The sequence below is a fragment of the Mustela putorius genome, unplaced genomic scaffold (genome assembly GCF_011764305.1).
Source record: "Mustela putorius furo isolate JIRA1106 unplaced genomic scaffold, ASM1176430v1.1 tig00000242_pilon_pilon_pilon, whole genome shotgun sequence".
In the NCBI taxonomy this organism is placed as follows: Eukaryota; Metazoa; Chordata; class Mammalia; order Carnivora; family Mustelidae; genus Mustela; species Mustela putorius.
Window position 1 is genome coordinate 8543880 of NW_025421325.1, and position 16131 is coordinate 8560010.

General features: G+C 40.3%; 1 protein-coding gene across 9 annotated transcripts in view; it reads right to left on the reverse strand.

The window, feature by feature from the left end:
• Nucleotides 1-16131, reverse strand: part of DCLK2 (doublecortin like kinase 2) — a 144168-nt gene that overhangs the window by 23066 nt on the left and 104971 nt on the right. For 6 of the 9 annotated variants that reach the window (XR_199858.3, XM_004758033.3, XM_004758036.3 and 3 more), the window contains 3 exons: nucleotides 8227-8302; nucleotides 7301-7409; nucleotides 5626-5683 (listed from right to left, as the gene is read on the reverse strand). Coding sequence is in view for 8 of the 9 variants with exons in the window: in XM_004758033.3 (XP_004758090.1) it covers nucleotides 5626-5683; nucleotides 7301-7409; nucleotides 8227-8302 (243 nt within the window). In the remaining variant the exon portion in view is untranslated. The remainder of the gene's footprint in view (nucleotides 1-5625; nucleotides 5684-7300; nucleotides 7410-8226; nucleotides 8303-16131) is intronic. The other 3 variants (XM_004758034.3, XM_004758037.3, XM_004758043.3) reach the window with 1 other exon arrangement.

The following is a 16131-nucleotide window of genomic DNA, read 5'->3' on the forward strand; positions in this document are numbered from 1 at the left end:
CCAGATCTCAGACCCTTACAAACCACAGCTGCGAGGCTGGGGACAGGGCAGCCTACCTGTTTCCAATTCCTTAAGTCTAAGTCACAGAGCCCCAGTACTAACAGCAAACAGTGCACCCTGGTCCCTCCCAAGGGAAGCAGCTTGACAGCCAACTCCTTGTGGCCACAGGGACAAAGATTCAGCAAACACCTTGTCGTTGGTTCACTTCGAGGCCTCTGGATGATCTGGGCCAAGTCTGACCTTTATCACACTAATAAGCAGAGTCAGATGGACTTCTGTGAACATGTCAAGGCAAGCAAATGCATTTCTTTCACTCTACTGAAGCCGAGACTATGGGGGTTACAACCACGGCAGTAAGAGGGGCATTTTATTTTAAAGCTAAATGGATCTATCACTTCAGTCCCCACACCCCCTCCCCCCAACTCTTCCCCATTGCCTCTGAAGCTGGAAGAGTCTGTAAACTTCTCTCTATTCAGGGGCTCTTGTAGGGATGCTAACTGAGAGTGACCTATGTAAAATCATCCCCATCCCCAGGACCCCAGGAGCTCTCTCAAATCCTAGTTAAAATGAAATGTCTACCTCCTAGGGAGACAACCACTCTCAGAAGTTATCTTTCTCAATAAAGGCTCAAGAGAAAGTCTTCTGGGAACTTTCTGATCATGGAGTTTCCCGCAGGACCCCCGGCAGTGTGACATCTGAACTACTGAGTAAGTCCTGAAGCATGCCGTCAGTGTGGCTTGTTAGCTCGGTCCTAGATCGTGGCTTGTTAGCTCGGTCCTGGGCTCTCCTCCACAATGGCCTGGGTCCTACACACTTAGGGGGTTTCTGCTGAAATGTGGGAGATGGGAGCCTTGTCTCTCAACCTCTGATGGCACCTGTAAAATGGTCTAGGAAGGAACAATCCACATTTTAAATGGATCATCATTGGAAGCAAAACAAAAGTAGCCTGTAAAAGTCGTTACGAATGTCATCTCTGATTTCTTGGGCAATCCCTGTGAAATCACTGCATTCAATACGTAAAAACTTTCTCTAGATTACATTTGCCAGGAAAAAAAATCCCTCTCAATACAGTATGAACGTCACTTTTATCTCAAACTGCTCTGAACTTACCTTATTCAGCCATCTACCATTATTCATGTTAAGTGATTCAGGACTCTAACTCCAAATAATTTACATATGAATCACTGTGTGGCAGTGTCCCAGGGTTCTGAGTGAGAGTAAATAACAAAGAAAACTGCTAACTTGGCAAAGGATACCACCTTATCTTGGCCATGGTGGTTTTTAATGTGAGAGAGAAAGAGAGAAAGAGAGAGACATGAATTACGGAATTAACAACTCTCCCAAACCAAACTAATCATCTTGTCTCTACCCGCCCCAGGCCCACAAAGCAGCCCCTTCCTCCTGTGCCTTCTGTCCTGCTGAAAGAACCTGGCTGCCCAAAACAGACAGCGTTCCCCCAGCTCCTCCCTCATCCTCTAGGACGGTCCATCAGTCTCCAGTTCCTGCCAGGCCTGCCTTCTCAACAGCCTCCGAATCCACCATTCACTTCTGTCCCCATTGTCACTCTCTTGCCTGGGCCTCTGGGCATTTGCACAGGTTTTCTGTCCCCAACTTCCTCCCTACAACACACACATCTCTTGGGGGACTCCTATGTATTCCTCAGGTCCAGACTGGGCCTCACCTCCTCTAAATAGCCTCCCCTGCTCAGTCATGGCTGGGTTAAGCACCCTTACTTCTCTCGGTGCCCCTGTGCTTCCTGCAGTCCCTGATCTCACCCAGCTGTCTGAAGGCTTCTGCTTACCTTGCTCTCCAGCAACCAGCACAGCTGGATCTGAAGTGAGTGAGTGAATAAAGACAACATGACTTGCTCTTGGCCAACAGTGGCTTTCCAGCTAGATTCCACATTCCTTAGTGAGTATTGCTCCCCAGTAAGAGGGGGAAAGTGTCCAAATCACCCCCATGTGATTTCTGTGGTAACTTGTATGTAGTGAACTAAGTAACAGCCACCCAAGGATATCAAGGCCAAACCCTTGGAACTTGTAAATATTACTTTATTTGGAGAAAGGGTCTTTGCAGATGTGATTAACAATTATGCAATGAGGAGACAACCCCAGATTACCTGGGTGCCATCACAACCTCCTTATAAATGGAGGCAGAGGGGGATTTCACAGAGAGAAGAGGAAAAATAAACACAGAGAAGAGAGAGTGATGTGAAGACAGAGTCAGAGACTGGAGTGATGTGGCTGCAAGCCAAGGGATGCATCAGCCACCAGAAGCTACTCTGTCAAAGAACAGATTCTCCCCTCGAGCTCCAGAGGGAGTACAGATTTCAGACTTCTGGCCTCCAGAACTGTGAGAGAATAAATTCCTGCTGTTATAAGCCACCAGGTTTGTAGTAATTTATCTCAACAGTCTCGGGAAACAAATACAATATCCATTTGGATTTGTGTTGTGCTTGGACCCGTTATATATAGGTGATGAACACAGAACTGTGGAAGAGAAGGGCAGATCCCTTTGAAGCACCGGAGCAGAGAGCTCAGAGCTTGTACACTTTGCAATTTAATAAATAATCACTTAGAATGAGTACTGATTAGGATATCAGATATGGAAGAATTCTTAAATTTACAAATCCCACAGCCTTCTCAACAGCCTCCATAAATCTGGCCGCACAGCAAATCTTACAATAATCTCCTACTTAGAGGCAGCTAACATGACTTCCATCCTCTGGGTTGTTGCTCAGGCTGTGCTAGCCCCCTGGGAGGCTTTTCTTTCATTGCTGCCTAATGAAATCCTACACACTGCTGGGAGTTCCAGCTCAAATGCCTGCCCTATATGGCATCTTCCCGGATCACCTACTTCTCTCATGCGCTTCCTCCAAACTCCCATATGTTCTCTGCAGAACTGCTATTAATTTATATGTGAGATTACCTTATTCCTAGCACAGTTTCTTGCACACACATCAAATTTTAGGTAAATGAGTCAATCTGATAATGTATATGTATATGACAGAAAAGCAAACTGAAGTCCAAAAAAGATTACGTTTTTTTTCTCCACATTCTTCTTACATGAACAAATGAATAAACTGAACTTGAGTAGGAAACACGACAGACTAGCTATTATACAGGCTACATAATCAACTGGCACAGAATTTCAATCACTGCTCTACCTCTGTGTGACTTTTGGGAAGCTATTTAGTCTGAGCCTCTGTTTATCAGTAAAACTGGTATATCTTGTTTAGCAAGTCATTAAAGGTAATGTGTAAAATTCCTCCGTGTGCAAGCCTGGAGATTTAATGCAATTTACTAATGTAGCTTCTGTGTACAACCCACAAAACAGAGGGGCCCAACAACACCCAGAAGAGTAGCCGATTCCACTGTGCCTCCCTCTAAATTCTGTCTTAAAAAACAAGTTCTCTATACCAATTTTTTCTAAAAATACAATTCAATGAGGAAGTCAACTTATTTGGAACACACAGAGTTTTAAAATTATGATTTTATACAGTCAAAGTAGAAACAGTTTCTCAAATAAGCAAAATGTGAGGCTGGAAGTAAGTATATGATCATGTATTATAAAAACAGGATGATATTTAATGACAAGGAAAAATGGATCCAAATGTTTAAAGTGACCTGATCATTTGTCTCAGCACTTAGTGTACCTAGTATATTTTTGCACATAAAGAGCTTTTTTCAACTACTAAAACAGCTGCTTAAATTTTAATCAGGTAAACAATATCCCTACCATAGTGATATCTTTTTTACTTTTTTGATAAAAACACTTTAATACAGTTGCTTAGAACGTGGCTCCCAAAATTATGACACATTCGACTTAAATCCCACAGAAAGAGCAACACTTATTTACATATGGGGAAAAGACTTTCCAGTTAAAAATTCAATAATATTGTTAGAACAATAAGTAAAAGCACACATTTTTTTCTTAAAGAAAATTAACTGGAAAAAAACCTTACTTATTCAAAGAAAAGGGGGGCATTTTATATAGTCTCTGCCTCATTAGCTGTCATAGTATGGTTAAAAAAAAAGATATGACAAATTTGCCTTTTGGCTTCCTAAAATTTCACCATAATATTTTAAGTGTTCTGTTAAAAATACATAACTTAGCAAATTTCCAAAGAAGACTAGTTCAGGGGTTCCCTAAATATAAAATCATGATTATCATTTCAAATTGTCCTAATCAATTATACATTCTGAATTTCTGTGGCATATTAACAACGTTAACAGTTAACATGTGCTAAAGCCTAATATACTGGTATTTCTCTACATGTTTTCCATATCTTAATTCAGTTAATTCTTACAATAACCTTGCATCTTAGCTATTATTAACAACCACATTTTAGAGGGAGAAACAGAAACACAGAGGCGTTAAGCCAAGGCAGCACAGCATAAGAAGCAGAACCAAGGCTAAAACTTTATACACTATGGCACTAGAACAGCACTGTTCAATAGAAGTAGAATGTGATCCACATATAGAAATCTAAATTTTCTAATACCCACATTAAGAAATTAAGAAACTCAGATACCACTAATAACTTACATAACCCAATATATCCAAAATATGATCATTTCAACATGCAATCCAAAAAGAAGTCAATGAGGTACCACATTGTTGTTGTTTTTTTCATACTAAGTCTATGAAAATCTACTGCATATTCTACATCTATACTTCAATTCAGACTAGCCACCTGTGAATTCTAGAACCTGCTTTCTTAACTGCTATACTACCAGAAAGTAATCTAAAAAGGTCTCTGTCATCCCTGCTATAGAATATTTATCGTTTCAAACATAGTTAACATATCAATACTCCAGCAGCATTTCATCATTTAATCTTCCCAGACCAGCTTGAGAGTAGGACAGAAGGAAAAAAGTTCATGATGGGGGCTGGGAGGCAGCAGGCAATTCATGGTGTTTCTACCTAGCTTTTGTTACAAACTATATTCCTAAGGATATTTGTAACATAGAGATTATAGAGATAGGCTCTCACTCAAGGGTAGAGGACATACTGGTATCCAGACCATGATCATTAAAAAATAGTTTTCCTTGGGGGCAAAGTCTGGACAGATTTGCTAGCAGCCCCCTCATAAGATCAGGGATTGACTAAAGTTTGAGGATCCTCAGCTGTGATCTAAACCTAATCTGTGTATAGCAACCAGCAGGGCCCCTCTACATCACTTCCTTGGGACTTGGGAGCTAAGAAAACCAATGCTACCTGATATGCCATAAGTCAGAAAGTGTTTTGTTTCTGACCCAGCAATCTTGTGTCTTCAGCCAGCATCCATAAAGCAAGAAGGCTAACTAGTTAATTGGAAAGTAAGGTAAAGTCTTAGACTCATCACAATTGGTGACAGATCTTTTGAGCATTTCATCCAGGGATTTCCCATAGATGAAAACTTATATTTTCTATAGCTAGGGCTGGATCATGTCAATTTATTGTTTTAGGATTAAAGCTTAAAAAAAATGACAAGGGAAAATAAACCAGGTTGATACTGTTTTCCCTATTATTATCAAGGGTTTATTCCTATTAAGGCCTTGTCAATGCCCACTTAAATTCCTTCACCACAGTAAACATCTCCATTTCTTAGTTTCTTTTATAGAATAGTTATGTATACTGTACCTTTCCACAACATTTAGCTTTGTCTATAATCTTCAGGGCAAATTCCTTTCCAGTGGACCTATGAAGTGATCAGAGAAAGGCAATTTAAAGACACAAATCAAAGACACAATCATTCTTGATTTCATCTACTAAAGGATACTAAGATATTCTAAATATCTTTTAGAATAGGAAAACGGTTCAACAAAAAAGTACATCAGGAATGATGGTGAGTGGGGTCAGGGAGACAAATACCCCAAAAAAGAAATAAAATCCAAAGCCATACTGTCATTCTCATTTTACATTAATTATAATATTTAATAACTCACTTACTAAAAGTACTTAAACTCTGTTGTATCAAAGCTGGACAAGAAATTTTTTCCATACTTAAATCTCAAAATAATTCTCTTAGGAGGCAGAATGAAATTAAGAGAAATGAATCAAAGTAACTAAAAATTTTCTATGGATCAATATATCTTTACATTAATCCATTAATAACTAAAAGGTCCCAGGATTTCAGTATCTCTTTCTCAGCCAAAATTCTAGCTGGTACCATATTATTCGCACCTTTCAATGCCTGCATCTGGTAGTAAAGAGATCATTGACTTGGACAAAGAAATGTTGAGGTTGTTAACTTCTAATCATCTCAACACAATTTAACCTGAACAAGCCAAGAAGTACGGTTTAGCTAGGAAAATACTTCAACAAAGAACACTAGTGTTCTTAGAATAGGTTAGTTCCCTCAAGTGCTGCTGCCTTTGCCACTTAGTCATAGTACACGCTGGTGAAGCTGACCTTAGAGGAGTAACTTTCATTTAAATTGCTTCCCCATAACATAAACCAAACCCTGATACAGATTTCTAATGAGTCTGTAGAGGTTGTATTTTAGATGCTTAATTTTTTACTGGGTGCCAAAGTACACCAGAGCAAAGTCAAAGGACTCAGGGGACAAGGGAGTGTCCTCCACAAGGAGCACGAACACTTCACTGGAAATGCGGCGAAATGGAACAGCTTTCTGGAAAACTCCCCACCAATAATAAAAATTGCCACTTAGAACAACTAGGGGATTGACCTTTAAAGACAAAGGCTCTAATTGGAGTCTTTTCCAGTTTGTATATTGTTTACAAAAGGCCTGGAATTTAAAAGAAAGGATTTCTTACCACTTGCGAATTTAGGACCTTAAACAAAATAAAGTTGAATAAGCAAAAATATAATTTTAATAAAGGCAAAAGTTGGCTGACCCTGATCTGAACAGAGTCAGAGCTCATGTATCTGAACTACTAGTGTATACAACTAAGTAGTAATTGAAAGGGTTACTGTGGGGTTGAAAGGGGTTAATAGTACAAGCACAGCACTGAAAACAAGCCTGACACAGGTAAGTGCCATAGGAGATTTTTTTTCCTTTTTTTAAAAATGAAACCTATTCTTTCCTATTCCTCTCTGGCTCGTGGATGAGACCTGATAAATTGCTCAGCCCAACTGCATACAAAGCAGGTTTATTCTCTGCGTAGGTACCTATATTTTTCCGGGTCAAACTGCCTGTGGGCTTACAAAACAGCTGGTCCCACCGAACTGTAGACTTTTTCAGGAAGGGGGAAAAAGACCTCCTAGGAAGGCCTTTTATTCATTCGCTCAGGTAAGAATGAACTCCAGGGGAGAAATGTAGGTAAACAAATGATTATCCTCACTACCCACTCACCTGTCCATGCACTCTTTGACTACAGCAAAATTCCCATCACCAATAACCTTCCCAATTTTGTATTTCTCAAGAAGAGTTGATGATTCAGAGCACCTGTTTCCATTCACACCTGCACAAAAGGATAAATGCAAAGTCTAGCAAACACATCAGCATTTCTTCTTGATTCCCACATATCTGTAAAATAATAAATTGCAATGTAATTCATTTCTAAACCTATGGTGAACCATAAGAAAATTTCTAAGCATATTTTCTGAAGAGAACACCTGAACTCCTGAATCACCAATTTCCTTTTGACCTTGTTGTGAAATCTGAAACCAACATAATCAATAAACCTAACATATCCTTGAAATGCCAACTGAAATAAGTAAAAGGAAATTTAAGCTAAGCTTTTTAAGCTTCTTTGTTAACTCTCAAGAAAGGGGAAGGGAATGATGGTGGGGATTCAGTCTAAAAATTTTTCAAGATTTCTCCTGAAGATTTTCCAGTGAAGAAAATTCTATGCAGCTGGGATACCTGTTACGGCTAACTCCTGGCCCCAAGTCCTCTCAAAAAGGGGAGGGGTAGGGAGAGGCAGGAGGAGGAAGTGGTTAAAAGGACTACTTTTTACAATGTATCCCCAGTGCCCAGCAGATAGCAGATTTCCAGTGAAGAAAATGCGCTTCTGCTCCCTAATTGAGAGAAAGGAAAAGTCTACATGTTGGACTTGTGAGCAGACTGTCACTAAGGAAAAATAAAGAAAGCTTAATAAAAAACAAGGACATTTTATATATCCTGAAGCAACCTCACCAAAGCTCACGAGGCTAATTAGTGACATGTTTGCATCCCTGTTGAGGAAGATCATAATTTAGCACAAGGGAGTTTTAGATGGCCCCCATGTTCACGTGGGTGACTTCCTTTATAAACGTGATCATCAGATTGAGGACTACCTTCAGGACTCATGCAACGACCAAGTTCAGGTCCACCATTTACATTGGAAGAAGATCTGCCGTGTGCAGAAATCTGCTGAAAGAGGAGAGTGATTGTTATTTATCGTGAAAAATTTACAAACCTTCAGCTAGCTAATCCTTAAAGATTAGAAAATGCGCATACTGTGCAAAAGTATGATGTTACAAAAAGAGAGGGGGCATCTCTTTCTCCTTTCTTCCCTGTATCCTTAACACATTTCTTCCTTATTAAAGTATTTTCAAATCAGATTGGATATCAGGAAATTGACAGTGTGTTGCTCTGTTTGATACTGGTTTACTTTTGACCTCAAAGGAATAAAGTAAAGGAAAGTATTATAGCACCAGAGCAGAACAAGATACTTATTAGTGGCATATAAGGTTTAGAACTCTAGGTAATTCCAAGAAATATTGGTACCACGTCCCCAGATCCCACAGCAACCCTGTGGTGGACCTCAGGGAGTCCCTGCAAAGGTGGAGCCCTTCTCAGAAGCCCCATGACTAGGACTGAATCACCTTCCACACCCTTTTATGGATTCCAGATCCAGAGTGCTTGCAGCCCTGGCTTGACCCTCTTCTTTACTGACCCTAAGACAGTAAGAGTTCCTCCTAACCATTTTAAAGACTTTTATTCCTAGGAACCAGAGGGAAATGAAAGATAAAACTAAAAGACAGGCTCCTAACTCAACAGGGCTGAAGTTCCCAGTCTAAACCAAAAATAATCTCTAATTCTTAGAAGAACTGAAAAACTCATATTATGAGTATTATTAATATCAGGTTTATTATTATGTCTTCTTTGAGAATTTTTTCTTTATCCCTAAGGGCTCTTAGGCTTTTGAACTCAAATTTTTCTCTTTGAACTTGAATTGTCTTTTTTTTTTCCCCTTTTCTTTTTTAATTATTCCTGATTTCAGGACTTCCAAGGTCAAAGGACTTAACAAATTAGCGAGAAGCCTCTTCAACATTTTTTTGTATCGGTGAACCTACCTGCCTCTATGCCCAAACTATGCTGGTACCTCTGTCCCATTATGATTGTGCCTTATTCATCACTGCATCTCCCGTGGGCAGCACACCACGTGGTACACACCACACTGAATTCGTACTTGCTGATTAAAGGCATAAACAACAGGGCCAAACCAGGAAGCTGCCCATCCCAGAATGCTCACAAGTTGGAGACACTGGGTCTGCTCTCTTCCTCTGAATGAAGTAAGAACCTCAGAGATCCTGGTTCAAAACCCAGGAAAGCCCAATACTCATACACATTGCTTCACACAGGATCATCCAGACATTCTTCTAGAATGCATCACAAGCCTCAGGAATAAAAGGCATTAAAAATGGTCTGTTTTCTCAGATGCCACATAACCACCTTATGTGGACAGTAAGACCAGCTGCAGCGTGTCCGCTTAGGAAGGCGAGGCCAAGGAAAAGCAGTTCTGAGTGGCAAACACACTTCTCACAAGTTTTGTCTCCTTCACTCTGACTTGGAGAAAAACTGTGTAGCAATGTGGGTGGGTATGTAGGGTCCCTTTCAGGCCACCCTTAACAGATGACAGTACTACCATACCACACTGACTCCTTGGAGTTCAGTCATTTTGTTTCTCACAAGGTAACTGGCAGGCAATGTTTCAAAATTTAACTTTTTTTGGGGGGTGGTTCTATTTCTTTGCTGCTGAAATTAAAGGCATCTCCAAAAGCAGCTGTAGTCTATGCTAAAGTGTTTAAAAGCTAGCTCGTTTAAAACCCAAGCCCCGAGAGGTGACTTCAAGGGAAGCCTGACAAAACCACAAGGTTCTCCAGTCAGTTCTGTTTCCACAGCTACCACCCTAGTGCTGGTCTTCCTTCAGCATCCTCCTGGCACCTCAAAGGCCTCCTTGGTTACTCTCAGTCTCAGCCATTCCACACAGAATTGCCAGGAAATTTCTCCAAGGATAGTTCTGATAGGACCTAGGATCCAAAACTTCAGTGGGTTTTTGTGACCAACAGAATAACCCCATCTTTTGTCTCACTACCTGCCTGTTCAATCTGTTTCCCACCAATTTTTTTTCATGATTTTTATACATTAACCCAATATTTTTTAAAGATTTTATTTATTTTAGTGAGAGCTCTATCTCAGGATGCTGAAATCGTGACCTGAGCTGAAATCAAGAATCAGATGCTTAACCGATTGGGCCACCCAGGCACCTCTCTCTCTATATATAGATATAGATATAGATATAGATATAGATATTTTTAAAGTGGCTTAAACATCCCAAGTCTTAATTTTCTGCTCTGAATATAGGGGTAGTAGCAAGACCTAGTTTGAAGATTTGTAAGAAAATAAAAATTAGCTCCTACATGTAAACTCTTTTCATACGTAAACTCACTGACATGTAACACTAATGCAGTATTAGTTATTAGTATACCTTTCCTTAAAACATCTAGCATAAAGCCTTGAATCCAATGATTGAGAAATGTTCTCATATTGAATGGATAATGTAAAGAGATCTTTTGCTAAATAATTCATTTCAAATCTGTTCCTCTTCTAATCTAACCCTTCCTAGACTGAAAACTGCCAGTCATGGGAATAAGAGATCCAAATTAAATTCATAGTAGCCAAATTCTTTTTTTTTTTTTTTTAAAGATTTTTTATGTATTTATTTGACAGAGAGAAATCACAAGCAGACGGAGGCACAGGCAGAGAGAGAGAGAGGGAAGCAGGCTCCCCGCTGAACAGAAAGCCCGATGCGGGACTCGATCCCAGGACCCTGAGATCATGACCCGAGCCGAAGGCAGCGGCTTAACCCACTGAGCCACCCAGGTGCCCCCATAGTAGCCAAATTCTTAATGGAATAAAGACAGGAAGAATGTCATTCTGGAAAAAGTTCTATCTCAAAAAACAAATGGAAAGCTCCCTTTTGATTACTGCTCACCCCTAGATTACAGTGACAGGGGAGGTGGATTGTAATACCTGGAAACAACAGTGGAGAGTGACCTGCTAACCCGCACGTCAAATTTCACGCCCCAAACGGGCCGGCCCCACACCCTCTGGCCGTAGCTTGTTGAGTCAGGGTGCTGGGCAGGGACCTTCTCTCTTCTCAACATTCAGAGCCTAGGGAAATGTCCAGTATGCAGGCCCACTGCGGGCATCCTAAGACCTAGGTTTGTCCTTGCCTTCCCCCGGCCCTGCTTACTTAACTCTCCTGGAAGCAGGGAACATTCTTCTCACAAGGCCCTTTCTCGAGCTAGTTTGAGTAAATTTTAGTTCACTGCAGGCTGATGTGTTCTATCTAACTCAAGGGCTCCATAAGAAGGAAGTCTTGGAAGGGCTAAAATGAAGGCATTTTTACCTCCATATTTATTTTCACATGGATGGGTGACTCCTCGGGGTATCTACTAATTGAGTTCCATGAGCCACTGTAATTTTCCCAATGTCTGGATTAAACCCTTACTCCAACCTATCCCAACGCCCTGTACAGCCCAGCAATTACAAACTCAGTGTGGTTGGGATTCACAGACAGCAAGGAAAGAGACCAGGAGACAGAGGAGGTGTGGGAACTGATTCCCTGGCAACTAAAAGAGGGCAGGACCCAGGCCAAACCAAAGCCTCAGCCACAGAGGAGAACATGGCACGTAGTGAAGGCCAACTGAAAGGCTACTTTCACGTGTACCTGACGAACATATCACTAAATCATCAGGAAGTACAGCTTTCTTAGCAAATAATGATGGCAAGAAGAGCATTTTTCAAAACTCTCAAATTGAATTTTTTTTCTAAGTATGGAACCTCAAACATTTACCAAAAAAAACAAAAACAAAAGACTTATATAGAGTTAACAGGAGTGACTTATCTAATTACCTACCCAAATACTATTCCTTTATTTGAAAATAATGCTTAGAGAATTAAAACATGAAGGGGAATCATTTCATGACAGCGCAGACGAGACATGAATTGACACAGGAACGGCCGGCTGTCCTTCCCTCCCTCAGCAGTAACTGATGCTGGCTGTTAGAGGATGTAAAGATGAAGGGGCAGGATCACTACTGCCAGGAAGTTTACAATCTTATGAGGAGACATGTGCACGCTTAAAACCTTTCCGAGAAACCTTGACATTCCAAGAAATGGTCTCTAAGGTTCTGATGGTGACAAAGGACTCTGACAGCCCGTGAGAGAGAGCCATTTTGCTAAGGCAGGAATCTGTGCTCATAATGCTGGAGTCACACAGCCAGGGATTAAGTTCACTTGACCTCCCAGTAATGAAGCTCGGTGTTCCAAGGGTACGAGAAAAGCTGGGTGCTCACCAAGATCCCTGGACAGATCCCTGGCAAATGTGCAGTGTCTGTTGTAAAATACAGAGCAAAGCATTCCCAGTGCCCTGAGAGACATGCAGACAAAGAGCAATGAAAACGCTAGGACTACAAAATTCTCACTGTTTCCCAGGCACAGTTTCTACATTTCCCTGTTCCTGGTCAGAGAATTATTCTCTTATTAAATTATTCTCTTATTAAAGCAAGGATTGAATTAGCACCAGAGATTAAAATATGGCATTCCTGATTAAACCTGTCCCGTGTCTATTATCAAACTAACAATTTTTATTAAAATCTCTTAAAATGCTAATGAGCGCTCCTGCTTCCATCCGTAACTACAATGCTGAGACCGCACAAAGGCAGTGCCTAGATGCTGCCTGTTTGTAAGACCTTCCTCAACAAAGCATCAATGGACAGCAGCATCTGGGCTCTTTCAAGATTATCTTCCGTACTTACGAACTGGTTCAAAAAGAAGTGATTATGTTTAGGGGTGGGGAGGAGAAGGGGGCAAATTTCCTTACGAGGTCCTGATTGCCAAGGAGGGAAGGCCATGGAAAGGGCGGGAGATAAAGCTGAGAATGTGATACAGGTTGGCACAGCTGCCCCATCCTGCTCCTCTGAGAGCAGCAGCATCTCCATTTTTGAGGAACCAAGGAAAAGCAAGGCAAGGCAAGGCACAATCACCTGCTTCTGCTAAGAACTTTTTTTTTTTTTTTTAAAGAAAATTCAGTTCCTTAGCTGCACTAGTCACATTTCAGATGTCTGATTGCTACATGTACCAATATAATTGGACAATGCAGATACAGAACATTTCCATCACCTCAGAACGTTCTATTGGACAGCACTAGTTTGAGCACTTGATATATATGATTATTTTCTTTCTTTTAATTGAAGTACAGTTGACATGCAGTAACACATTAGCTTGAGGTACCCAGCATAGTGAGTGAACATTTATATACATTGTAAAATGCTCCGTCCAATAAGGATAGGACTTTTGGCCCATCCCCTCCTGCCCCTCCCCTCTGGCAACCACCAGCCTGTTCTCTGCATTTACGTGTCTGTATCTGTTTTGTTCTCTTCTGCTAAAAACTTTTTTAAAGGACTTGAAAATAGAGCAGAAAAAGCTGTAATGTGTCCTCAACCGCTAGCATCATTTAAAATGGCATTCACGGCTGACGGAATAAATGCTAGGTACTCAATCATGGCTGGTAATGAGTACCATTCTAGCTTTCCACATTTTCAGCCAAAAAGTTGAGTGAGAGTGCCTACATTAAATTTTTTTGATAAGTAGATTATTACAACTTCTACAAAACTTAAAATTTAAAAAGAAATCTTAGGTACTACACTAAAAATGTGAAGTTTTATTCAAAAATTGGCAATTCTCCAAGAACAGTGAAAATGACTATACCAATGCATTAAAGCATATTACTATTGACTTTTGAGTATAATGTTGAATACTCCTTCATTTTGACTTTTCATAAAAGGAAGCACTTGAACAGAATCTGGGAGATATATATATATATTTTTCTTCTAGGAGATATTCTTGTGTAGTGAGCTGACTTTCTTGATCCATCTTGGAAAAGGGCACTATGATTCAATTTTTAAATGGTCTACTGCAGGGGTCAAAAATATGTTTTGCAAAAGGCTAGAGAGTAATATTTTAAGTTTTGCAGTATGGTCTCTATCACAATTACTCAGCTCTACTATTATAAAATGAAAGCAGTCACAGAGCACATGTAAATGGTTAAGTGTGACTGTGTTCCAATAAAGCTTAATTTAGAAAATCAGGGGCGACTGGGTGGCTCAGTGGGTTAAGCCTCTGCCTTCAGCTCAGGTCATGATTCCAGGGTCCTTTGGCTCAGGTCATGATCCTAGGGTCCTGGGATTGAGCCCCACATTGGGCTCTCTGCTCAGTGGGGAGCCTGTTCCCTCTCTCTCTCTTTGCCTGCCTCTCTCCCTGCTTGTGATCTCTCTCTCTCTGTCAAATAAATAAATAAAAACTTAAAAAAACAAAAACAAAAACAAAAAAACTCACTTAATTTAGAAAATCAGACTGTGGGCCAAATTTGGCCAGCAAGCAAACTAACTTTCTTTCTTTCCTTTTTTACGATTTTACTTATTTATTCATGAGAGATGTGTGTGGGTGGGTGGGGGGGGCAAAGGCAGAGGGAGAAGCAGGCTCCCAACTGAGCAGGGAGCCCAATGCAGGACTTGATTTCAGGAGCCCAGGAACATGACTCCAGCTGAAGGCAGACGCTTACTGACTGAGCCACCCAGGTGCCCTACAAAAACTTTCTTAGAAATCTAGTCTTATACCTTGAAACTTTAGAACAGAGTAACCCTCAGGGTATGGTTGTGGCTATACATTGGGATCACCTGGGATGATCTGAAAGCTTCTATTGCTAGACTGCTGCCCCAGAGTAAAGAATTCCTGGGGTAGGGCCTGGGTATCAGTATTTTTTTCTAAGTTTCATAAGTGATCTAATGTACAGCCAAGGTTGAGAACCTCTGTGGAGGAAGTTTCTGGCAGCAACTGTAATTCTTCAGCTACCTTAAGCTTTCTTTGTCACCCATTCAACAATTTAACCAATGCAAGTTATCTCTAGCTAAGAACAGCTTTCTCTTTGTAAGAAAAGGAAAGATGACACTAATTACAGTTAACTGAATGCCTACTTTGTGGCAAGTCCTAAAATGAATTAGGTATTATCATAATCTCCATTAATCCATAAAGAAATCAGAGCTCAGGGAGGTTATATAACTCGCCCAAACCCCACAGCAAATGTGTGGAGTCAGAATCTGAATCCAGGTCGGACTCTAGAGCCCAGGAGCTATTTGGCTACTCTCACACTGTCCCCTCCTCTAATAAGACAAAAAAAGAAGTCTTCCAAGGCTATTAAATTAACATGAGGATGATAGACAGTATGAGACCCAGTCATCAAAATATTCTTTGTGGTATATTTAGAATATGCTTTCAGATTACTGTGTAATTTATTAAACTTTAAACAAAGTTCTTACAGTTGATTGTATTTATTACACATCTCTGTAATTTGTTAAATAATGTACAAACTGATAAACAAATCCACAGCCTTTCCTCACATAAAGAGAACTTAAGAAAAATTTTCTTAAAAAGATGACCGTTGAAATGTACTGAAGACTTTTTAAGTCTGCATTACCAGATGTTACCTATAAATAGATTTACTTCCATGATCATTTTTGTGGGTTTAAAAAAATATTTAAAAATATAAATGCCACTAATTAAAAGGGAAGGCCAGTATGAATTATGTTAAAAGCTCTATCAGAAATGCATTTAAAAACAGAAATTGTCCAAAGAAGATACACAGATGGCCAACAGACACAAGAAAAGATGTTCAACATCACTCATCATCAGGGAAATGCACATCAAAACCACAATGAGGTGTCACCACATACATGTCAGAATGGTTAAATTCAAAAATGGCTAAAATCAAAAACACAAGAAACAAGTGTTGGTGTGGATGTTGTACTCTTGGCAGGGATGTAAGCTGGTGCAGCCACTGTGGAAAACAGTGTGGAGATTCTCAAAAAATTAAAAATAGAATTACCCCCATGATCCAATATTCTACTACTGGG